The 26,137-nt window shown below is 48.0% G+C and overlaps 1 protein-coding gene across 4 annotated transcripts in view; it reads left to right on the top strand.

Moving 5' to 3' along the window:
- Positions 1-21,724, top strand: part of NCAM1 (neural cell adhesion molecule 1) — a 326,833-nt gene extending 305,109 nt beyond the window's left edge. For 2 of the 4 annotated variants that reach the window (XM_011365387.1, XM_011365386.1), the window contains 4 exons: positions 3,507-3,684; positions 13,825-14,032; positions 15,024-15,140; positions 18,491-21,724. In XM_011365387.1, the coding sequence (XP_011363689.1) occupies positions 3,507-3,684; positions 13,825-14,032; positions 15,024-15,140; positions 18,491-18,611 (624 nt within the window). In that variant the 3' untranslated portion in view covers positions 18,612-21,724. Of the gene's footprint in view, positions 1-3,506; positions 3,685-6,296; positions 6,742-13,824; positions 14,033-15,023; positions 15,141-18,490 lie in introns of those variants that run through there. The other 2 variants (XM_023533736.1, XM_011365388.1) reach the window with 2 other exon arrangements.
- Positions 21,725-26,137: the final 4,413 nt, after the last annotated feature.

Genomic DNA, 26,137 nt, shown 5'->3' with positions numbered 1-26,137 from the left:
AACTGGAATCCGAAGTTTTATATTTACTGCTTTTTAACCACTTGAATTTCTGAGAAAGCAAGGGTCCAGCCCCACCCCATCACTACATCCCATTCTGATGGATTGGGTTTTCATTTGGTGGAGGAAAATGTCATGTGAATTAACTGGCTGTTGCAGGGGAACCCAGCGCTCCTAAGCTCGAAGGGCAGATGGGAGAGGACGGCAACTCCATTAAGGTGAACCTGATCAAGCAGGACGACGGCGGCTCCCCCATCAGACACTACCTGGTCAAGTACCGAGCGGTGAGTGGCCTCCTTCCCCAGTCACCACCCCCAGCCCCGCAACCCTGACACCCCCTTGTTGGTGCAACAAACAACATGCAAAGCCCAGGCTGGGCGGGGCCGGACAGAGTCACTCTCTGGGGCACTGGTCAGGCTTTTAAATCTCAAGATTGACCTGCAACTATTACTACATGTCCGCACTGGGAGCATTTTAAGATCTCTAAAATGACCATGGTGGTGACAAACTCATGACTGATTTTTCTGCTTCTTGAACTTCTGTACAAAGTTATTTTGTCACTATTCACTACATTTTTGCAAATAACGTACTGATATTTAATAATTGCTACCTTTAGCAAAGTGCGTATTATGGGCCAAGAACTGTGATTACATGCATTTTCTCTCCACAAGAACCCTGTGAAGTAGATCTTACGATTATTGCCAATTTGCAGAGGAAGTAACCGGGGCTTATGCAGTCAATAACTGCCTGATAGGACACAGCTGGGCAAGCCAGGGTTGGAATCCGGATCTGCCTGACTAAAGGGGTTGGGTTAGTTCCCTCACCTGCTCTTTATCCACACCTGAGCTGTTCTAATTCTGCTAATAATGAACTTGGCCCTAAGCCTTTTCTCCCTGGTTGGCTCACCACCCATCTAAGAATTCTGTCATTCCACCTTTCATTCCTAACCCCCAAATTGAGAAGCACTCTTTTTTTTGGTTTTAGAATGACACTTGGCCGTTGCCAACCACAACAGTTGCTGAAAGATTAGAGGCAGTGTCTGAGCACTGGGAATAATAGCCTTTTGCTAGGGAATGGGAATTAATGAACCAGAGAGCAGTTGTCTTTCTTCAAACAAGGCTCTGTCCCGGAAGTTGACTTGCTCCTTCTCTGCCTTTTGATCAACCACCATTGAAATGAAATGTGAGCCCTTACTACCTGGTTAAGCTTACACGGAGTCAGCACAGCACAGACCCATACCTGGCACGCTTCTCAGCTGGTGGACAGACCTGTCAATCCACTCAGCCCTTTTCCACTTAATTGCAAAGCCAGGTATGAGCTGACATCAGAAGAAGAGCCTCAGCTGACTTCCCTCAGGCCCAGCCGAGAAGCAGCCCTTACGGGAGACTTACTCACTATGGGGCGGAAGCAGGGTATGGGCAGGTGGCCCCGCATAGCCTGCTGGACGTGGACAGTGTAGTAAGGTGGGATACCCCTGGGCACTGTTCCACTGCTGTGGCCCGGACAGACATGGGATCCAGTTCCAGCTTTACCAGTTACCAGCATATGATCTGAATATGCCATCAATCTTCCAAAACCTCCATTTTTCCTTCTGTGATATGGGAACAAAATAGCTTTTCAGGTTTTTGTAAAGATTAGTTGTAATATATGCAAAGAACCTGAAATGTGCCTGACACTTGAAGACCTCTATACGTGGTAAATATCGTAACGACTACAAAGATGCTGGTGAGGGCTGGAAATTTCTCTCATAAGAGGCCACCTTAGATGTCAGTTTTCCACAAGAGACTCATGCCAGGGCAGATCTGCATTAGAAAGACGACTAGGGCAAAACACAGAGATACGTTAGATTTCAACAACCTTGACCGTCTTCTCTCTCCCACTTCAAAAACTTAATGTTTGCTAAATATTATTTTTATTATATATTATTAATATATATTATTTAACAATGATTTCTTTCTTAAATATTTGCTTTATATTCTGGTTATCTCTTTTGTAGTGTTTGCCAAGAAAAGAAGCCTTTATGAGAAATAAGGGGAAAAGACAGCTGTCTTGTTTCAAATTAAAAAGGGTCACATGGTGACGTCTGCACAAGCTAACTTGAGGCATAGCCCAGCTTCCTGGTTAGGCTCTAAAGAAACTGGCATTTCCCTTGTAGCATTTCCTCACAATAGTTACAGCCATGGTATGAGCACTGTCACATTCCTAACGGCATGTCTTTGACTGACACAAATCATTTTGCCTGGAAAGATGGCTTTGCTGTAAGAAAACTCTTCCTCCAGCCTCAGCCACGGGCTAGACCACGTTTCAAGTGACACTGCTAGCATGTTCTTTTCTTCTGAGGAGCAGCCCGTCATTTAGTAAACATTTGTCAAACCTTCTTATGTGCCCAGCGTACACCTCTTCAAAGATCGTGAAGAGGGGGGCCGAGCAATCGTGACACCATCTGAAGACTTCTCAGGAAGTCTTACAATCTCCTTTCACTACTGTTGTGTTAGGGAGGTGATCACCTAATGATGGTTTGATAAACTTCCACTCAGAACGAACTCTTTGGAGAATGTGTAGGATATAACTGAAAAGAATATCCAATGAGAAAAGGGATGCCCGCAACTCCAGCTGCAAAATTGGCCCTGGGCGTGCTCCGTTCAGTTGAGTATACCTTCCTTGTGGGTACTCTGAGCGCCCCAATGCTGAACCTGACAGCAGAATTTACACCTGAGATGCCTCTAGCTGTAGTTGTAGAGACCAAGGTACACTGCGTGGAATAGAAAAATCCAATTCAGTTCAACAGATACTTGTTGAACTCCCTGCTATGAAAAGGAAAGATCACAGCTTTGGGCCCAGATGCACTTGGCCCCAACCAAGACTGCCTCTGTGGCTTTGAGAAGTCTCCTAATGTGTCTCACTTGCCTGCCGTCAGGTTTAGTAAGGGCCTGACAAAACCCCTTGTTGTTGAGATACAAGGAGAAGATGTGTGGAAAGCCTTTAGTGCAGTGCCCGCCTGGCACATAGTAAGTGCTCAATAAATGATAGTTTTTATTGTTAATAAAACTGGATTCTATGCAGTGTTCCTATGTCAGGGATGTGAGTTATACACCTAGTGTGAGCGACATTCTGAAATAGGACAGGAAACGTATTTATTACTTTTCTAGGACGAATGTATGCATATATGCCCAGCATTCCAGAGTATAGCTTGGGGGATGGATGGGGCTGGTGCTTGAATTCCTATATGCCCTGAAGGTGATGCGACATTGAAGAGTTGACCCCACGCCACACTGGCACCTGCTACTGTTTGTATTTGTGAACATGTAAGGTTGACCTCCTGACCTGTGTAATCCTTAGGGTTTTTCAGGCTGGTAAAGAGTAAATACCATGTCCTATCACTGGTTTTTATTTTTAATATTTTGCACCAAGTTACTGACTTTCTTAAGTTCTTCTTAGCTGGTCTTGCCAGTGTTTTTTTCTAATGCTTCCTGGTGTCTTGTGTCTCTCCTGCCGGTTTCTCCCAGAAGCTCTCCTCCGAGTGGAAACCAGAGATCAGGCTCCCATCTGGCAGTGACCATGTCATGCTCAAGTCCCTGGACTGGAATGCTGAGTATGAGGTCTACGTGGTGGCTGAGAACCAGCAGGGGAAGTCCAAGGCGGCTCATTTTGTGTTCAGGACCTCGGCCCAGCCCACAGCCATCCCAGGTATGAGTGCCTCTGCTTTCTGTGAGTTTCCCGCTTTGAATTAATGCACAAGTGCTGCACCTCCTAATGTGCCTGAACAGCCCCTGACAACTTGCTTGCTTCCAGCCATTCTCATGATTGGTTGACCATGCGAAGCTTAGTCTTGCTTTGTACCTATCTGTGCAGTGGGTTGAGATGTACCGGACTCCCAGGAAGGCTTGGCCAGGCATCCTGGGGCAAAGGTCCTGTGTCATTTGGCCTTGAAGGACTGATGCTGAACCAGTCCTTTGGACCCTTCGGATGGGAAAAGCCCCATTTCCAGCTAAGGTTTGAAAGCTGGTTGAGTAAGGATCTTTTCTGAGACCTTATCTGCCATCTGCCATTTCAGACAAGGACCATATAACTGTTTTTAAGCGCTTTCTATCTGATGCTTGCTTACCTGCACAACCATGGTTCAAATATCTTCTCTGTGGGGACCCCAAGAGAAGGAAGACATGGTGCCTAGTTATTTAAAAATCCCTTCTGCCAAGGGCCTCTCAAATGAAACAAAGAATAAATTGAGCCACTTAAAACAGAATAAATGGAGAAAGTAGATGCTGAAATATCTCATCCATGAAAGACAATCCAGTCTGCTACAAATCATGATGGGAGCAGTTCTCTTCAGAGATGCAGGTCCATCTCTAGGGATGCAGGACCAATGCAAGCGTGGGAATAAAGTGAGAGTTCTGCTTTCTGGCCCAGCTGCCTTGCTGGTGATGGCCCATCTTCTCATTTACCAAATTCCTCAGAGCAGAAAGAGATCTTCAGCATCACTCTGCTTTTCCAGACCAGCCAAATGCCAACCACAGGCAGGAGAGGCAGGCATAGAACATAGCTACAGCCTGTTGGAGAGGGCCCCATAAACTCTCTGTCACGTTCAGGTACGAGAGGAAGGTGTTCGGATCTCCTGGTGGTCTAGGTCTGGCCCCTATCACGCTTGTCCTGTTTATAGCGTTTGCCCAGTCTCCCTGCTCAGTTGTCACAATTGCCCCTCTCAGTGGGAGAGAGGCCAGAAAGGATGTGGGCTGCCCACTACATGGGGCAATACGTGTGAAAGTGGGTTATTCAGGTAGCAACAAAATGATTGATATCAGCGTGTGGTTCCCAGTGGTTGGTTGTGCATGGATGTATGTGTCTGACAGACGTATGGGGCCTCCAGGAACTGGCAGGTGGGTCTTCAGCCGTAGATCAGAAGCATCAATTTGTCCTACCCTCTACATCATCAGGGAGGCCCCTTAACACATGCTGGGGTGGGCATGTCTCCACAAGCACTGGTCAAATGGTCCATGCCGAAGGCAAGGCACCTACCTGAGTGTGGCTACAAGAAATGTCCTCACTACTGCTTAATGATGCCCATATGGAGGTGGCCCCGCCATCCTCTGCTCCTTCCTTCTTTGCATACTTTGGTCAGTTTTTCCTTGTAATCAACAGTCTGGTCTGAGTGTTTAGATCTGCTCGGCCTTTATGGAACCTGAGGCGTGAGAAGCTTGAGTAACCCCTGTGCAGCATGACAGATTCCTGATGGCATTTGTTTCCTGGGTTAAGACCCCATAGACAGGTGGCTTGGACATGCTGCGTTTACATGCTGGGTTCTGCCAGCAGCATCAGCTTCTGGGGTTGGAGAAGCTGGGGTCAGTGTGTGTCAGATACAGAAATTCTGGAAAGACCTCGTCTTCCAGAGCCCTGCCCACAGGAGATGTCAGAGCCCTTATTAATCATCCAGGAGCCCAGTTAACCCAGAGAGGGTTGGAGGGGCTGCTCACCCCACTCATGAGGGTTCTGGGGCTCTTCTGTGTGGGTCTTAGAGGAGGTGGCTCTGTGCTGCTTTGGACTTTGCCGGCCATTGCGTTTGGACCTGAGGATGAAACCTCTGAATTACAAGATGTACATTCGTGGTGGTGTTCAGTGATTGGCAGGGTGGTAGAAGGTGAGGGGACAGAACTAGATTCTCTTTAATAGCACTGTGGGTGGGAGGATTGTGCAATAAGAAAAAGAGTTTAATTCCTAATTAAAAAGCTGGCCCCCATCCTTGCGCACAGTTTGCTACACATAGTGCAGCGATCAAATGCATCTCCACCAACCACTACATGTAAAAAGCTCTAGTGACTAGAAGGCTCTGGGTAGGCTCGTTGCCCATATCTGAGAGACCTCACCTTGGTCAAAGATAACACTCATTTAATCAAACCCTTATATTTTACTGTGGAGGCTTCTGTTCTCTCACTTTAATTTCATTTGCTCGCTGACCCCCTAACCCCCAAATTCACCCTGCTGTGCTGCTTCTGGCCTTGCTGAGCTTCGGAACTGGCCTGATGGTGGTAATACCGCACTGAACTCTTCTCTAACCTTTGTCAGTTTAATTTACTAAGTTGAATTAACCTTTGATTCTTGCATTTTCTGTATTTGACCTAATTTTTTTTTCTTTTTATCTATTTTTTTCTCTGTTTCTGTCTCTGCCTTCTCTTTCCTTCTCCCCCTCCCCTCCCTGTGTCTGTCGTCACACATATCACCTTGGACGTCACTGGGACATCCCCACTGCCACCTTTGTTTTTAAACAACCACATTCTCTCTGGGGACCCATTGCTTGGCGCCTGCAGCGACCTTGGGAGGCTCCTCTGCGTCCTACACCTTTGTCTCATTGCTTTTCTCTGCAGTGACTCTTCTTTTGCTCTGTTAGGAACTTAAGAACATGAAAAAATTAAATTTGCTTAAAAGCCCAGTTCCTATGAGCCTCCTTTGGAAGGACAAGTCAAGACCGCCACAGCTGTGCCACCACGCACTCTGTGGAAGAGGAAGGTTTGGCAATTGGAAAAAGCTGGACCTCCAGACATTTTACCATTTACATATACTTTTATGCCACTTCATAAGGTGTTTACCCCTCTCTTAGTGGCAATGCAAAATATTTTGGAGCTTTTTTCTTTAAACAGTATTAAAAAAAAAAGAAAAAAAACATTATGCTAGGTTTACAGAGATGTTTCTGCATATCTGCTACTTGTTGCATTTTATGTTCTTACCTGAAAATGATGTAGCAGAGGAAGATTTTTGAGTACCCCTAAAGCTTGAATCAGCTTGTTAAAATCACCACATGCCCCCATTCTAACTCCATGCTCCTCCTCTTCCCCTCAACACATAGTTGGCTTTGCCTGCATTTCAGCGCCCGTGGTAAGGGAGCCAGACCACTGTGATTCACCTGAGCATTTTGCTGACATGATGGCAAATTAATTCACTCTGTTGCCCCCGCAGCAGAAGAAATTGAATTTGTCGAGTATTTACTGGGGCTGATCAAACATTCTGGGAGTCACTTTGGCCTGGTATTATAACCAGCACCCTATGCTGGCTCTGTGAATAGGGCCAACCTGTGATGTGCCTAACACCTGCCGGCTTCATGAGATGCGTGTCTCCCAGATGGGGCGATACCTGCCTCAAGGCTGCAGATTAGCACAAAGCCTCATGTCTTGGAGACTGTGGCTCAGTAGCGACCCACATTATCGCATAAGTCAGTCTCCCAGGTTGGAAGCATCCACTGTGAGCCAGCCATAAGCCTTGAGCCCTCCCCATACATGCTCACAGGGCTGAGCGAGGGGACAGGCCACTCCTGGACCGGAGTGTTGATGAATTGGGACTCAGTCAGCCTGTCATATTTTCCAAATGCCCCAAGCTCCCTATTGGTCAGTGGCTTTAGTGACATTTTAAAACCGGTGAAAGCCAGCTGCTCCTCTCTGCTGTTGGGAATAACCTCTCCATGGGCCCAGGAGGGGAAATAGTGGGTGTTTGCAAAAGTCCCACATGGAGACTCCGAGTGAGTCCTGCTCAGTGACATCGATGTGTGTGCCTAGGGATGGAGCTTCTACTGAATAAAAACTCCCTCCCTCCATTGTGGTCACATCATTCCACATATCTCATCTCTGAGCATCTCCACAGAAGTCTGATTTTTGTTCTCTTTGGTCTCGTTATTTTTTAGTTCTGTTGTTATTTTTTGATGTTCAAAGACTAGACTTTCCTTTTGGGAATCCAAGTGATCCCATGGTTTGCAAGGCAGAGTTGCCCATGTCCTCATCACTCATAATTTAGAGACTCCTGTGCAGAAGTCAGAAGCCAAATGCTGCCCAACAGCTCAGGCAGGATACTGCCTCTGGCCTCAGCCCCAGCTGCCTCTAGCCCCATTTCAAACCTCTCTCTCTGGGATCCCTGACCTCCCCTTGCACCTGGGCAGCAGAACCGGCATGGTTCTTAGGCCCAAGGCAGAGTGTTGAGAGGCACATGGTGCCTCCGGGCCTGGTGTGAGAATCCCAGGTCAGTTAGCAAGATCTATAAAGAGGGCTATAGAGGGAGAGATGAGACCTCACGCAGATGACCTGTCACTGTTCTCCTGGCTCCTGGCATGCTCTTGATACCATCTTGGGCAGAAGTCACATGTTCACCCAGGAACACTGATCTCAGGGGTCTGCCTCCCCAGATCCCAGTACCACCCACAGGTGAGGGACAGTGTCATTGTTTCTGAAGGGACTCTTTGGAGATCTAGCCCAAAGTGAGGGGAGGCCTTACAAGGCCCTGTCTCTTCATCACATCCTGGAGCCAGGCAGGCCTCAGCTGAAGCAACTTTGGAGTCGTGGCAGTGGCCGCATATAGGCAGGCCCGGGGTTTGTAATCGATGCCTTTCGGGAGACCCCATGAGGACACACCCACTCCTACTGAACACTGAGCTTTTGGTTATGGCTGCGGTCCCAGCCCTGCCAGAACCCTTAAGACATTGGCGCTCAGAGAGCCCCACAGGAGTGAGTGCTCACCGCCTAGCTCCACGCCCTGCCTCCGCACCCTGTATCTGCGCTGCCTGCTGCCCACGCCCCACACATCACAGGGTGTCTCTGCATACTTGGGGGATATTTATACGGCAGGTTTGGATCACGTTTTTGTACTAATAAGAATGATAACATTGTTGTGTAGATAATCAGCAAGGCCTTTATGAAGTTTACATCTTTGCATTATTAAAGGAAATAACAGTTCATGTGAACTCTCCAGCGTGTTTTGATTTTATTTGATAAGTTGTGTGTCCTACAAAGTGTCAAAAGTCCTTTCCCTCCACCCCACATGGACCTGGATAAATTTGATTATCCCAGAGTGCCTTTTAAATTGCACCCCAAACTCGTAGCCTGCTGAGTGGAGTGATAGCAAAGGAAATGCTTTCCTTCCCCTAGGAGGAGCCATGCATTTATCTCAGCTGAGCTGAGAGCTGTTTGGGTCACTGGCTCCTTGGCCTTTCCTAGGCCCAGCAGGCAGAGGGAGGGGAAAGTGCCTTTGCAGAGCCAGGAGGTGGTCACTTTGGTGTCAGGGGCACACTCTGGGTCGCCAGATAATAACTCTGTAGCAAGGTCTCCCGATTTCACAGCTCCCTTTAAAATGCCCTAACGGAGGCCTTACAGAGTGACCTTGTGATAGACCGAATCTGAGAGAAAGTTCTCGTTGGCAAACCCTGTTCTGTTTATAATCACACTTGATTGGACACTACCTACAGGCCCCCGAGTCCAGCCTTCTGGTTAGCAGATTCCTGGCAGGAACAAGCAGATGCATCAGCGGTTTGTGAGCGAACCAGAACCCCAGCCCAATGGTTCTGAGGGTCGTGGGCCGGAGGGGGCATTTCTGCTGCACCAAGATCCTGTGGCAAAATGACTTGCGACCACCCAGGCATCTGTAAACGTGAGACCCATATTCCCATTTTGAGACACTTAAGAAAGCAGGCATAGGTAGGTCTCAGTCTGAGAGCAAGCCAGTTCAGTGCCAATCTCTCCCACGCCAGGAACCACAGATGGCTAGCCCTGGCTCTGTACCCTCACTGTGCAGGTCAGCTCCTCCCACAGAGGTCGTGGAGGAACTACTCCCAAGAAGCGCTCTCTGCATGCAGGTCGTGACCGTCAGGGGAGGTCAGGAGGAAGATTGTGCAAACATAGATCCCGGGATTTTTTTTTCTTTTTCCTTTTGTAAAATGTTACCTACGATGCAGGAGATGACCTTTTTCCCAGGTTTCATTTACTGAACAATTCTGGAACAATCACCAAGAGATAATGAATGTGAGTTTGACTTGAATACCCTTTCATCTGTATTCTGGCATTTCCCTATTTATGCTTTTTGTGAAAGCTACATACACTCTTTCTCCAGCTTGAGGAGCACCTAACCTCTTCTAGGAGCCTAGGCTCTGTGTGGTGAATTGGGTGGTCCCTTTTCCTTTGGGAGTAGTCTCTGCTTTCTCTTCATCCATCTAGTGCAGGGGTCCTCAACACCCGGGCCACAGACTGGTACTGGTCCATGGCCTGTTAGGAACCGGACCACACAGCAGGAGGTGAGCGGCAGGTGACCAAGCAAAGCTTCATCTGTATTTACAGCTGCTCCTCAGCACCAGCATCACCACCTCAGCTCCACCTCAGGTCATCAGGCATTAGATTCTCCTAGGAGCCCTGGTCCCTGGTGCCAAAAGGTTAGGGACTGCTAATCTAGTACATCAGTTAGGTCAAGGCCCCCAGGTGGGACTCTGCAACTCATCCTCGGTGGTGAGGATGCCGCTTATTGTAATAAGCAGGGAGGAGAAGAGCTAGAAACAGTGGTCTTCCAACTCTAGTAGACATAAGGATCACCTTGGGTGCTCGATCAAATCCTGATTCCTGAGCTCACCCCCAGAGATTCTGATCTGGTGGAACTGGGGAGCCCCAGAATCTAAAGTTTTAACAAAGCATCCCAGGGATTCTGCTGCAGGTGGAAAAACATTACTCTGAGGTATTTATTTTTCTTGTAAAAATAAAATCACGAGAATCAATGAATAAAGATGGGACCTACTGATGAAGACTGTTTTAGTCTTCCTTCTCAGTCTGCACCCTGGAGGAGATTGACATTAGGGAGTTTGTACCATATCCTGGGTACTGTAGGATGTCAATGTGCAAAGACAGGCTCTTATGGTCGAAGAGGACTTGAAGATATCTTATATGCCAGGCCCTGCCCAGTGCAAGAACCTTGTCTAGAGCATGGCAATATTCCTACCAAGGGGTGTCTAGCCTCTGCTTGAATGCCTCCAGTAGCAGGGAGCTCACCCACCAAAGCAGGTCACACCATATTTACTTAGGTTTGTATGCTAGTTCTTCCTCAGAGCTGAAATCTGCCTCCCACCCCTCATTCTCCATCCACTGGAGAAACCAAATAAGACTACTCTTCCTTCTCATAACACATCTGTAAATATCTGGCGACAGCATTCTCCTCTCCAGGCTAAGCACCTGTTCATTTGTTCAACAAATGTTCTTTGAACATTTCCTATGAGTTGGGTTGTTCTACATGCTGGGGAGACATAAGACAGACAAGATACTTGCTAGGACATTCTAGAAGATGCAGCCAGATTAAAAAAAAAACATGTAAATGAACAGAAAATGGCAGATGGTGGTAACAAAAGACTAAATCAAGTAATGTGGTAGATCTGGAGTAGAAGTACCTGAGTAGATAAGAGATGGGAGATGGGGTGACATTTGAATTGAGGTTTGCAGGACGACGAAGAGCCACCTATGAGGTGATGAGGATGGAGCATTCCAGATGTGGGATCAGCAGGCCCTGAGGTGGAACTGGCCGGGTGCGTCCAGCAAATAAGACAAAGGCTCAACCCATTGGAGCGCAGGGATGGGGTGTGGGGTCAGTGCCATGAGTTGCGATGGTTGGAAGAAGAGGAGAGTCCACAACACAGGTAGGGCCTTTGGGCCAGAGAATTTGAATTTTATATCAAGTGAAAGGGGAGACTACTGCCCTGCTTTTTGCTTTATGCCAGTCAGACTCTTTCGCCTCTCGGCCCTCCCCCTGAACGTGCTGTCATGTTGGCCTTCAGAACCAGGATGGCCCTCCTGCTAGGTCTTCTGAGCCCAGAGCACAAGCTGGACAACTTCTACTGACTCTCACATACAGAACAGCTTCCCAGTAGTTTATTGTCCCTCTTCAGAGATGTAGTTAGTTCCCTAAAACCATATTTAGGTATAAAGCTCAGAGTGCAGAGTTAGTGCCATTGAGTCCAAAAATATGACCATTCTCCCCCCACAAAAGTGCTTTAGACCCCTTCTTCAGGAAGTAGGTAGGCACTTAACACCTCTTGGATACTGATGTCAGGAAACTGTGAGGGTTTCTAGCCCAGTGTCAGGGGATGGAGAGAAAGCCCAAGGCCGATTATTTCTTCCCTATTAAAGAATTCTGTAATGTGTGAGGACAGTGGGTAATGGAGTGATGGGTAATGGGTAACAGCTTTGTTCTGCTTTAGTGATCTGCTAGGAGAAGGACACACTCTAGCTGACTGCAGGGACCATGGCTAGTTTCCTGCTACCACATCCCAGAGACAAGGTGACCAGAGCTTCAGACCTTCCTGAGAAACTGGCTGGGATCTTCAGGGCAGGTTTGAAAGGGACCAGCCAGAGAGCTTGAGGAAGAAAGTCTTGGAAGCAAGACCAAGATCCCAAAGGGGCCAAAAGTATGTGAGAACTCGAGGGTCTTCTCCAGCGGGGGGCCTGGAGTGCTAAGAATTAGGTTGCAAGTGGTCATCTCTGTCACGTTAGGCTGGTAGCAGCCTGTACCCCGAATGGTCGTTTGAAATAAAGACGAGCAGAGTGGGGCTGCTGCTGGTTGCAGGGCCTGAGCAGGGACCCCTAAGGCAGACAGACGAGAACCCTCTACCCAGAACACAGACTGCATAGAAAAAAGAAGAATGCATGGCCCATCCATGGCTCCCATCACCTTGAGTTACACGTTCCTTCTATTGTCTGGCATGGTATGCATTGGGAGGCCACCGGGCCTGGCCTGGCCCTCCGCAAAGGCATAGTGAGACCCAGGTGTGGCCATGGATCCTGCTTGCAGTCAACAGATTTGGGTGATCCCAGTGGGTCCTAAGGACCCGGGAAGCTTCAGACAAGGTCTGGTGGTGGGATGCGCCTACAGTTCTGGAACTCTCTCCTCTTAGAAGATGAAAAGCAGAGCAGAAGTGCCCCTGTTTCAGTCTGGGGTCATTGTTTCCACACTGGCTTAGAGGTAGGGCTCGGCACAGGCTCCTCTTTCTGCAGTGTGACTGCTTGTCACCCAGATGCTGGTGGGAATCACCTAGTGGTCACAAAGTCCACTTCCAACAAATAACATCAACCATGAGGGGGCCCTCGAGAGCTGAGCATGGGATCTTTCTGTGATACCATCAATGGCCCAGGGCCTTGGGATATTTTAGGTAGACACCAAGGGAGTAAGACAAGTTGAGTGATTCACAGTGAGCCCAGCCAAGCTGGGGATGCCAGGAGCTACTTGAATGTGAGAATGTGCCTGTCTGTGGTGGGCATTCGTCCTGAGTATGAGCGAGCCTGTCCATGTGGGTGTGTATCTCTGGGTGAGTCTGCTGGCTTTCCTGAAGTCTATTCCAAACATGCCTGAGCTCCCAGAGGGTGAGTATCCCCAGACCTTTCTCCTTGCCCACCAGGCCTAGGGAGGCCTTCATGTCTCCAAAGTAACGGCTTCATTCGTCTTCCCGGGTGCAGTGCAGAAGAATAAACCATGAAGCTATTGTGGCCCAATGCCCAATGCTCCAGGGTCCTCTGGAGCTGTCCCTAACGAGGGGAGACTTGGGTAGTATGTCGGGCATCCTGTTGTGATTGAAGTTGCCATAAGTCCAAAGGAAGCCCTGAGAACCCCCCGCTGTCCCAATTGGGACCATGTCCCTGACTGCTCCCAGAAGCCGCAGCCTAGCCTGAAACCAGTGAGTGCTTCCTGTCTGTTCCCAGGGCTTGTTGGGGATACAGCTGAGGGTGGTGGGTCTGGGAGAGGCTCAAAGTTGAGAGCAGAGATGGAAACCCCGTTTGCAGTCCCCAGTCTCATCCTAACTTGTGGGTGCCTCATGCCCTGACCCCTGGTCTGTGAGATAAGGCTGCCATCCCTCCCTCTTGAAGATAATAAAGAGACTGTTGTCTCAACACGTATGACACCAGAGAAGGTGTCACTCTGAACACAAACGCCATGGCTTTCTGGGGATGTGACCATGGAACTACCCAACCCTTGGGCTATTGTTCTGCAGGGTCCAGGGTTCTGCATCTCAGAGTGTTAACCACGAGCCATCCCTCTTTCTCCCTCCCACTCAAGCTAATGGCAGCCCCACTGCAGGCCTAGGCACCGGGGCCATCGTGGGCATCCTCATTGTCATCTTCGTCCTGCTCCTGGTGGTTGTCGACATCACCTGCTACTTCCTGAACAAGTGTGGCCTGCTCATGTGCATCGCCGTCAACCTGTGTGGAAAGGCTGGGCCCGGAGCCAAAGGCAAAGACATGGAGGAAGGCAAAGCTGCCTTCTCGTGAGTACAGACCTGCCACTGCCAGGTCTGGGCCCTGCCCCAGCCCAGGGGCCTAGCAGCTGAGCTACCTCAGTTTTCCCACTTGGAAATCTTGAGGGGAAGCAGCATTAGAGAAATGCTTCTCAAAGCCTGGTCTCTGGGATCCCTGTTTGAAAAGCAAACTCTTGGGCTCTACCCCATATTAGCAGAATTTCATGGAAGTTTGAAAATCCCTGCCTAGGTGAAAGTGAGGGAAATTTTCAGAGCTAAGCCTGGAGGAGCCGGAAACTGGAATGGAGGGGTCAGCATTTGAGAGACACACTTGCCTTGCTGTGATTCATTCATTCACACATCACTCAACAAGCATTTATTGGAAAGCTACTATGGGCAAGGCAGTGTCCCTAGCCACTAAGGTACAGTGTAGAACAAAACAGATAAAAATTCCTGGAGCTGACAATCCAGATGCTATCTGCTCCAACATCTCCGGAGAAACAGATCCTGAGCCAGTTAGCAGAAGTCTTCGTAGACTGTCCCTGGGTGGGGCTGAGCTGGAGCAAGGCAAGAAGGGACAGAGCAAGGAAATAAGTTGTTTAGCACCACTACATACCAAGAACTGTCTATGCGTATACATATATGTATATATAGGTACATATACATGTACATACTTGCACGTATATAAATATAAATTATTTGAGCATTTATCTGTGCCAGTAACTGTGCTAAGCACTTTACATTCATTATCTCAATTAAAGTCATAACAGCTGGGTGAAGTAGTTACTATTATTTGCCCCATTTTACAGATGAGAAAATGGAGACGGGGGTGAGCAAATTAGATGCTTGAAGTCCCACAGCTAGCAAGAGTGGGGACTGAGGATGAAGCGCTTGGGTCTGGCTCTAGATGCCCACCTGCCCGCCTTGGGCCAAACCTAGGTGCCTGAGCTGTAGCTAGCTTCCCTAGGAGCCCTCCTCTCCCCCAGCTCCTGGGATTGAACCAGCCAAACTCTCTTTGCAGGAAAGATGAATCCAAGGAGCCCATTGTAGAGGTGCGAACCGAGGAAGAGCGGACCCCAAACCATGACGGAGGGAAGCACACAGAGCCCAACGAGACCACACCATTGACAGAGCCCGAGTACGTAGCAGGGGATGGGGGCTGGTATCTCCTCAGTAGAGCCCCGCACCCACCTTATCACCCTGCCCACACCTCCCATGCTGCCCACCCACAGCTCCTGGCCAAACGTTGCAGGCCAGGATTCTGGAGCCCTTGGCCAGAAATGCCTTGGCTAAGAAATGCTTGACCCCACTCTTCCTAGAGAGAAAGCATTCTTGGTTCCATTAGTGTGGCTGTGGGCACCCTTAAAGTGCTATTTGCATAAATGGGATCCCTGGACCCTGACCCCAAGTCTCTCACACACATACACACATCCTGGAAATGACTTAAGGGGGTGACACTTCATTGAGAGAAGCTAAGCTTTGAGAGACTTAGCAAATTCTGTTTGGGGTGTCCAAGAATTTTAGGGTTTTCTGCATTCTTCCTAAAAGGGCGAGAGAAGTTGGGGACCTGGTGAAGCTCCCTGGGTCTCCTGTTCTCACAAGCCTCAGGAACTCTCAGTGAGAAACCATGTCTGGCTGTGGTTGTAATGACTGCCTGGCTTTCATGGGTGCAATGCGTGTGAAGGGAATGGAGTTTAATGGAAGAACAAAACCTGTGGCTGGAGAACCTATGGTTCTTAGGGGCCGTTTGGAACCTATGGTTCTTAGGGGCTGTTCCTGACTTTGCCCATCACTGTCTGTGGAGCCCTGCAGAGCAGCTGGGCTCCAGTTCCTCGGGGACTTAGGACGCCTGCTGTGGTGGACACTGAATGGAAGCCTCTCCCTGAGCCAAGATGCAGGCAGGGGTCAGAAAGTCCCTGACGGTGTACAGGGAAGGGAGCCCTGAACCCAAGGGAGCAAGGGAGGGAGTCAAGGGAGCAAAGGCCAGCAGGTCCCTATTAGACTGACTGCCTCATTCTCTGTCGTTTCCTGTCTCTTCTGCCCGCCTGGGCATGTGCTTCCTCTCGCGTCCTCGTTTCTCTGTGGGCCTGTGTCCATGCCTGTGCATAACTGCATGTCTTGCCCATGCCCCGCTCCTTGGATTCAGCCCTTCCCCCTGCTTCTCTGTCTCGTCTCAGCTTCATTGTCTATTCTCTTCTACTTCCTGTCCTCCCCACAGGCTGCCTGCTGACACCACAGCCACTGTCGAGGACATGCTGCCTTCTGTCACCACCGTCACCGCTAACTCTGACACTATCACCGAAACCTTTGCCACTGCTCAGAACAGCCCCACCAGTGAGACCACCACCCTGACCTCCAGTATTGCCCCCCCAGCCACGGCCACACCTGACTCAAACTCTGTGCCCGCCAGCCAGGCCACCCCTTCCAAGGGGCCCGGTGTCACCACCTCCTCCCCACCCCCAGCTTCAGCCCCCAAGGTGGCCCCCCTCGTTGACCTGAGCGACACCCCGACCTCAGCCCCTGCCGCCAGCAATTTGTCTTCTAGTGTCTTGGCTAACCAGGGGGCCGTGCTCAGCCCAAGCGCCCCTGCCAGTGTGGGAGAGGCCTCCAAGGCCCCTCCAGTGAGCAAGCCAGCCCCTACGCCAGCCCCTGCCTCAGCCGGGGCAGCCAGTCCCCTAGCAGCAGCGGCTGCCCCTGCCACAGAAGCCCCCCAGGCCAAGCAGGAGGCTGCTAGCACCAAAGGCCCGGACCCTGAGCCCACCCAGCCCAGCGCCGTGAAGAGCCCAAGCGAGGCAGCCACGGCCCTCACTAGCCCGAAGAGTGAGGCTGCCTCCATCAGCGCCACAAATCCTGCCCAGGGCGAGGACTTTAAAATGGACGAAGGGAACTTCAAGACCCCAGATATTGACCTTGCAAAGGATGTTTTTGCAGCCCTGGGCTCTCCTGCTCCCGCCGCTGGGGCCAGTGGACAAGCCCCTGAGCTTGCTCCTTCCACTGCAGACAGCTCTGTTTCGCCTGCACCAGCAAAGACCGAGTACGGCCTCTCTTTGTCTGCTGTTGTCGGGTTGTGTCCCGTGGTGGTGTGCGTTTGTGCTGTGCTTTGTCCTCCCTGTTAGATGTGTTCTCGGCCTAATCCAGGGCTTCTCTGAGGCAACTGTCAACCAAAGGGCTGGGATAAGGCAGAGAGAGTCAGGGGGCGGGGGGGCGGAGGCAGAGAGTAGGTCCCGGCAAGCAGCCTCCCACTCACTAATTAGGCCACGTTAATTATGTTTTATTCTCATCCTCCTAGCAGTGGTGTCTGTTTTCCCTGGGGGAGCCATTGCGGTCGGGCCACTGATGAGCATAGATTGGGAAGTGAGCTAAGGAGAACAAAGTGTCCTCATTGGCCACCCTGGGGCCCATAGGCAGTCAGCGTGTTATCCGGTGTCAGGCTGTGTCCCTACAAGAATAGCACTGTTATGCAGGAAGCAAAGAGGCAGACCTGTGTCGGGAGAGGATGCAGTCCAGAAGGCCCCAGCACACTCCCACCCAGATGCCCACACACCTCCACCTGCTCGCTCTTCTCCCACCCCTGGGTGGCTGGGAAGACTCAGTTCCCAAGTTCAAGGGAAGCCTCTTACGTTTAAAAGTTTCTTAAATGTGACACAGCGAAGTTGAATGAAGCAGCAACAGCTGGGGCTGGGTTCTGAGCCTGCCCCAGTGTGTCCTTAGACCAGACTCTGGGTCCTGGGACTGACTGAGGCAGAGTCAGACCTGAGGCTGCTGCCAGATAAGCGGTGGTGCTGCCACCAAGAACTGCATGGGGACCCTCCCCAGGAGCCGTGGATCTCAGTCAGGAAGGGAAAGGACTCCAGTAGCCCCGCTTAGTCGACCCAAATCAGCTCCCCCACTCTAGCCTCTCACCAGCCTCCCAGGGAAAGCTGCCTTAGGATCGAAGAGCATTTTCTCATCCTGCCCAGGCAAGCCACAGAGATGTTACCACAAAATACAGAACACAAGGTGGGATGATGTGGGGACAGGCAAGAATAGGTGGTTTGCAGAAGGGGCCCCTGGAGTCAGTACTGGGGAGCCCAGCCCAGCACACCTCACTTATACCAAGCTGAGCTGCTGCTACTGCAGCCCATCGGGGTGAGGGAAAGCTGCGTCTGCTACCCACTTCTCCACCCCAGTGAAGACCGAGACCCTGGCATCAGATTAGGGCTGGAATGGAAAGGTCTCATTCCTCAGATTCAGTGGCTCTCAACTTGGGCTGCACATTTAGAACCACGTGGGTGTTTTTAAAAGTCACCATGTCCAGACCAATTGAATCAGGATTTCTGGAGTACGGCCCCAGCATCAGTGATTTTTAGAGCTCCCAGGTGATGCCAGTAATGCAGCTGAGGTTGGAAGCCACTGTGCTACTGGAGCCCCTCCTGCAGGACTGGCTGAAGGCGGGGTGGGGGTTACTGCAGACAGTGGTCTCAGTGCTATTTTCCCGATTCTTTTCAGGAAAGGCCCTGCAGAAGCAAAGTCAGAATGCCAGGAGACAGAAACGAAGCCAGCGCCAGCCGAAGTCAAGACGGTCCCCAACGACGCCACACAAACAAAGGAGAATGAGAGCAAAGCATGATGGGTGACGAGAGATGAGCAAAGATCAAAATAAAAAGTGACACAACAGCTTCACCAGAGCATTTCCAATATCTCACACACAGACACACATACACACGACACACGACACACACACACACACACACACACACACCTCATTCCTCTAGTGTCTTTTGCCTTTAAAAAAAAGCTAAACATAAACATGGGATCTCCTTTTTGTAGGTTTATAGAAAGGGTTCCTTTGTTGCACACTCACTTGTAAGAAAATGAAACAAAAAGGTTAAACCCACAGCCAAACTAGGACACTCCGTTCCCTGAAACCATTTAAAAATCAAACAAAAGGACCCCAAATTAAGAATGTAGGAAGCTCAGAAAGAAAATCTAGGTTTAGGAAGACCGCACTTGGTGTTGCCCAATTGGCACAGACCAGTTTCAGAGAAATACTTCCAGGCACTAAGACTAACCGAATGAACAAAGTCCAAGTTTATTTTTATACTTTCAGTCGAGTTTGAACTCTGTAAAACCTCATAAATAAGTTATAATTTCTGTTCACTTTGTATTTGTTCAGTATGCAAAGTGTGTCACCCTTTCTAGCTGAATTCAATTCCCACGTAGACTCTTGTTTTGTAGGAAGAATGCCAAATTGCAGCTTCTGGGGGGTAGATCTCAATTTGCAGTATTCGGATTTCTTTTACTTTCCTTTCCTTTCCTTCTTTTTTTCCCCCTTCCTGCCAACTTTGTTTTCCAGTGTTTACAAGTTGACAAATGTTTGACTTCGATTGTGTTTAAAGGTCCATGTAAACTAACTGCCTTTTTTTTTTTTCTTTTTTTAAGTTACAAATACTGCCTAGGGGTGGGTAAGATCACGACAGGCTTGTTTGAGCACAGGACAACTGTACACGGTATGATTGTTCACAGTGGCGCTTCCCCCATTCTGATTTGACATTTTTGCCTGTGACCAACTCAGGTGAAAATCTGTCTCTTGAAAATCCATCTTCTTCCGGGATGGTTTTGCTTTTTGGTTCTCAGTTCTTTTCGTGTTTCCTTGGGGGTTAGACCACTTCCGATTGGCCACCACCCGCCTGTATCTGTGAAAAAGGATCTGCTCCCCAGGCGCCTGCGTCTTTCCTGGATCTGAGGGATTCCTTAGGCTTTGTCGAATGAAACAGAAAAGATTGTATAGTTGGGGCTGGTCTTGGTGAACACACGTTTTTACCCCAAACATCCCCTTTTTGTAGAAAGCCGAATAAAATATATCCATACAATTTCCTTTTGGGCCCAGAATCTAGATTCGAGCGGAAGAGCATGTGTGCTTCAGGGAATTAGTGTCTTTTTTTGGAAATCTGTTGAAGTAAAGTAACATCGGCCTTCTGTTCACTTAGGCAGCATTTGTAGAAACAAAAGAAGGAAAAAAAAAAACCAACCTGCTGTCTGGAGTCATAACACAACTTTCCTGGATTGGAAACCAAGTGGGGGGAAAAAATACAGAAACTTTAAGGGGAATGGGAGGGGGGAGAAGGGAAAAGCCAGCCCTTTGTATAGAAATTTTGCTTTTTTTGTTTCTCATTCTACTTTAGAACTGCAAGCTTGTGCACTGTGGATGCGTGAATATTTTAGTGTGAAACGTGTTTTTGTCATAGTATTGAAATAAAACTTCAACATAGTTTGGTTGTGGAAGGTATAGCAGATAGTTCAGAAAAAAAAAATATTCAGGAAATAAAATAACTCAAAAGGAATTGAAGCCTTTGAATAAAGAAAAGAAATAAAAATGATTATGATGAGGATGACGCTAAGTAAACAGAATTCGGGACTCAGCGTACACTCCTTTCCTAAGGTCCGAACAGCAAGAGGTGAAGGTGGCGAGACTGCCCCTGAGTCCGTTCTGTGGGCCGCACTTCCCAAGGTTCTGACACTTCTGCAGTCTGATCAGTGGCGATATGCTAGATTATAATTTCAAACTGTGAAAAAAAAATAATGGTCTTGTCATTTGCTAAATGTGGGGTTGTTTTGCATTTTCTCAGCTCCTGGGGATGGAAATGGAGGATCCCAATATACACCGCTCTGGCCCCTTGGATTCTAGGGCTTGCACAAATCTGTGGTTCAAATGCACAGGCCCTTAGGAACAAGAACCATGAAGACAGTTCCTAGAGCACACAGCAGAAAGGGAGCTCCTGGGTGTCTGAGACAGGAGGACCCAGCAGGGAGCGGTGGGCTCTTCCTATCACCAGGTTGTCAGTGAGATCAGTTCCTCATCTTGTGATGTTGACGGCTTTGACCTCCTAGGCCAGGCCCACACTGTACCTCATGAAGACTGTGCATTTCATTCCGAGTGGTTGTGGTTAGGCAAACTGATTTTGGTTCTGATGGTTAGGAAGAGAAAGAGGTATAGTCGACCCTCAGATAACCTGGCCCAGGGTGGCTGACTGCCCCCCTCCGCCCAGAAACCTGGCTCCACCATTAGCTGGAACCCAAGACTCTGCCCACCTTCTGGTCTGCCTCTCTCCCGTTATACATAGATTTGTCTCTGCATGCGTGAGCTTTCCTTTCCTCAAAAAAAAAGATAATAAAACAGAGTAACGCTTTCTCTGAAATCAAAGAGGGAGTCACTTTATTTTCAAGATGTTCTATCTTTTATGTTAAGAGATAAAAGCTTATAGTTTTCCTTTTTTAATTTTTAGAAGGAGGGATCAACTCTACCAGTTTCCGATGTCTATGTGTCTATATGTGTATGTGCCGTACATATGTATTCACATAAATGCCGGCATGGCCAAGTTCTGCAGGGGGGGGCACTCAGGTGCCGCGCATGGGGTCTCCAGATCCTGAAGGGCCGTAGTGTATATAGTGCAGCTTTTGAAGTGGAACTCTATTTTCACACTTTTTTATGGAGCCTTCCAAGTCCCAGGTTTTCACTCTAGGCTGTCTGTCTGGATGGTGGTTTTCAGACCTCCATTGACATCCCTACCCAGCATTCCCAACTTCGGGGGCCTTCTCTCTTGTTATAAACTTTTTACCAAGTGAAACATCAAGACCACCTTTGTTTCCATTCTCACTGGTGTAAATACTGAGTACTAACTGAGAATTTTGACTTTGCATTCTGTCAGAATACTTGTGTTCAATAAAAATTGAAAGAAAAAAAAAGAGCTGTTATGGTCGAGCTGAATTTTATTTCGATTCTGTGAGAGTCTGTCATGTGAATCAAATGTGGAGATGCCTGTGGTATTTTTTTTTTTTTTTTTTGACCTTGTGCGCAGGGCCAGTTAAACCCCGTGTCTTGAGTTCATGTTGCCTAAATGATGGTTTCTAATTTTTTCTCTCAGGTTAATAGAGGAGTTCTTGTTTAGAAGGACCAGATAACAGATTCAAAAAGATTTCATGCAAACCCTGATTCTGCAACTTTCTTGTTGACTTTGGAAGAGTTACTTAATCTCCCCAGGACTCAGTTCCCTCTTTTGACAAACTGGAAATACTAAACTAATAGAGTTGAGGTCCTGGCTAGTGAATGAAGCAATGCATATGAAAGCCAAGTGTAGCTCTTTCTTGGCATGGAGCCCGTATTCAACAAATGGGAGTAAGTGCTGTTGGCATCCCAGATGTGCGATAGCATCCAACCCAGTTGGAATAACAATCTACACCTGAGCTCCAAAGTTCTGACCTGAGGTAGATGCTTGAGGCTTATTCTGGACATATGATGCCTCTCCTTATCACATATCCCACAGTGAGGGATATAAACCGATGACTTAGAGCCTCGGCACTTTCAGCCCCTGAAATTTAAAGACTGAGCTAGTCAGGGCGGAGAAAACTTGGCCTCAGCTCAGAATTCCCTCGGATGCTACTGTCCAGCTGCGTTTGGGAAGAAGCAGCCGATTCTTCCCAACTGTGCAGTAAACTGTGAATTCTGAGTTTCGGGAAAAGGCCAGGCCACAGGACCAGGACAAGAGCAAGGAGAGTGAGGCTTCTAGGGACCAAAATGTCAGGAGGTCCCATCTCAGGGCCAGACCCCGCACCTCTCCTTTTTGTGTCCTATATGCTTCACCTTAGTCATGCCCGGGGTAGTGGAGCCTTCCCCTGCGGTGACATCTGCACCATTCCCAGAATTTGTTCTTTCACTGGCCCTAAGGCCTTTTCTAATGATACAGAGCCATATGCATCTATGTGATTTCCTGTGCCACAGATTTCCAGCTGCATAGGGGTGGAGAAGTGATAAAGAAAAACACATGGCTTATCAACATTTGGAGAACTCACGCAATGACAGCCTTCTTCATTAATCCATGAAGGCTTGCTTCCAGAGCTTTCCTCCTTTAGGCTAGTCTCTCCTCAGATTCACTCAGTGGGTATTTATTGAACGTCTCCAAGGTGCTCAGGATGTAGCGGCGAACAAAACGGCTCTCTCTAGAGGAATGTTCATTCGAGTGTAATTCACTGCGATGGTCAGTAGGCCTTCTCACCATTATCCCAGTTCTCCTTTCTCTCCTTCCAGGCATATGAGAGGATTATACTTCTTTGATCACTTAAAGTAAGCATGCATAGCCACATGACTTAACTTTGGTCAATGGACTATGAGAAGCATAGTGCATGTCACTTCTAGCAGAGACTTTCATAGCCAGTGTATCTTACTATGGCCCTCTTCCCCACCACAGCAATCAGCAATGCTGCAGGTGGTGGAAGTGCCTTCACCCGGGCCCACAGTGAGGGATGAAGCAGATGACCCACGATGGACGTGGAGCATATGCATGCAGGATAAACCAGTGGTGATCTGGTAAGTGTTTTAACAACCAGTTCTCCAAGGGGGAACAGAAGGAGGATGTATGCATATAGGGTGTGTGTGTGTGTGTGTGTGTGTGTGTTTATTATAAACTTTACTGATATAAAGAACACAATTTATAAATAATAAAATATATAGCACTCATTGAAATTCCATATATCCAGTCGATACAGAATGCTTTGGTTCATTTTTGCTGAAGTCTTGTATCCATAATCAACCTGTGGTTGCAATTGATGAATGCGTGTAGCTCCGATGTAAATATTGTTTAATATATTCATTTATGTTAAATAGTAAGATAAAAGTGGAACGATGAAGATGTATGTGTCAGAACTTCACTCGTTCATCAATGGTGTGAGGGACCACTTTGCTGAACTAGATATATGTTTTTCAATATAGAATACTGCCTCAATTTTTTGTGCTATTCACAGTGTAACGGCTGAAGTCATGGCACATTTTAAAAATTAATCTGCATATAAATATTTTCTCCATCACTTTCTTAAGTCTGGACAAAAACACACCAAAAACACAAACAATCAGACCCTGATTTGTAACACTTACTGATCTCAACAGTATGTAAATATTACCATTATAGCTGATTTCAGCATTTCACTGGATGAGAAGTTAAGTAGAGGTGCACAGTAGCACATCATTATATAATATTTACACCATACAAATAAAAGAGAAATAAATAACCTCAAGCACAGAGATAATGGTAACATGTAGTAATAATAAACTAATACACGTTAATAGTAAAATACAGTAAATTAACAGGAGTGATGCATTTTGAGTATTGCCTTATATTAAATACAATTTTGTTCATTGTAAGTTTATGTAATTAAACTTTTAATAGTGACTGTGCTTAAGTGGCTCAAAAATTTCCTGAAATTTTAACAATTGGCTCTCTTGAGCCAGTACAAGCACTGTACAACCCTTTACGTTATAAGCCACTTTACCACTTTACCTCTGGCTAAATCAGAGTGAGAAATGCTTTGGATAACAGTAAATCCAGGTGAGTGGGGAGGTCAGAGTACTCCTCTCTGAAAAGGTGACATTTGAGTATTGATCTGGAAGTAAGGGGCTAAACCATGACAATGTCTGAATGAAGGTAGCTCAGGCAGAGAGAACAGCATATGCAAAGGTCCTGATACGGGAGGTTGCTTGGCATGTTTAAGGAAGAGTAGGAGGCCAGAGTGGCTGGAGCAAAGGGCAAGGGATGGGATGGGGCAGAGGCAGAAAAGTAAGAGATGAGTCAGAGGTATCCGTGAGCTAGGTCACATGGGGGCTGTAGACTATCATTAGAATTTTGGCTTTTTCTTCAAGTGAGGTGGAAAGCCAAGGGAAGTTTTTGCGCAGAAGCCTGATGTGACTTGATTTTTTAAATGATCCCTCTGGCTGCTGGTTGGAAAATAGACCACAGGAGGGCAAGAGAGGAAGTAAGGATATCAATTAGGAGGCAATGATCTGGGTGGGAGAAGATGGTGTGCTCGGAGCAAATAGCTTCTAGTGGAGGGAGGGCAATGGCCAGATGCTGGCTCTCTACTGAAGGGAAAGCCAGCAAGACTAGATAATGGATTGGATGTGGCCTTGAGAGAAGCATCCAGGAGGACTTTCCAATTTGGGGCTGAACAATTGAAAGAATGTAGTTGCCATTTACTTTCTAACAGGAGCAAAGGAAAAGCATATTTGGGGGTTGCAGGATTTGGTTCTGGACACCTTAAATCTCACATACCTGTGAACACTCTAATGAATATTTTGAACGGGCTGAAGATCAAGAAGTCCAATCTGGAGACCCATGTAGGAACTATCAGCATAAAGTTTGTGTTTAAACTCCTGGCACTTGATGAGATCATCAAGGAAATTAATGTGGATCAAGAAGAGGAGAGAATAAGCAAGGAACCCAGAAAAGAAAACTCACAGGCAGCTCTGTGTCAAGGGAAAAAAAAATGAATAACTCTATCTGGCATTTAGACAGTGACATTTATAAAGTGGGAGGAACATGCCTACACCGACGAGATGAAAGACCATCTGATTCCAGGCTGTCACTGCCATGCACAGACTCCTGACTATGCCTCTCATCGGTGAAGACCTTGGCTTTTGGTTCGTGATCCTCCTCTCTCCTATTTTCCACCATCACCCTGGGTGACTTCAGTGTTTTACGTGGAAAACCCCTTCAGCATACAGGTCCCTCAACTTGACATTCCCATCTCCAGTAAAGTTGTCCTTCTTTCTGCTTAAGCCGCCACATGTCTTGACCAGCCCACGGACCTGATCCATCCAGCCTGAATCGGATTTTCAGATTCTCCGTTCTCCAACACTTCCTTTGACCCATCCGGCTCTCCCACTCAGCTACTCCCCATAGATCTCCCCTTTGTCCTTGCTGAGGCCTCTGCTTATTAATCCCAGATTTTTCCCTGTGTGCCACATCCTCCTTTCATCTTCCTACATAGCCAGCTTTGATTCTGTGGTCCAGCACGCCAACCACTCGCTCACCAATATCAAAAGCTTTCTTGCCTTGGTGTTCTCATTTTGCATCTGTCTTGTAAAACTCTAGCCCTGGGAAATCATCTGGCTGCAATCTCTTTGCTCGCATCTGGACAGTTGAGTGTTGTTCTAGAAAAACCACACAACCAGGCACACTAGTACCAAGAGATAATTAAAGTCACTCTCAGCCAAGTTCTGACATCAGCACTATCTGCCAATCCTAATATTTCTCAGCAATGTGTTCATATTCTCCTATATAAAATGTCTTCACTTTTCCCAAACCAACCCCTCCTTCGGCCATCCCT

The sequence above is a fragment of the Pteropus vampyrus genome, unplaced genomic scaffold, assembly GCF_000151845.1.
Source record: "Pteropus vampyrus isolate Shadow unplaced genomic scaffold, Pvam_2.0 Scaffold110, whole genome shotgun sequence".
Classification (NCBI taxonomy): Eukaryota; Metazoa; Chordata; class Mammalia; order Chiroptera; family Pteropodidae; genus Pteropus; species Pteropus vampyrus.
This window is presented reverse-complemented; position numbering and strand designations above follow the sequence as displayed.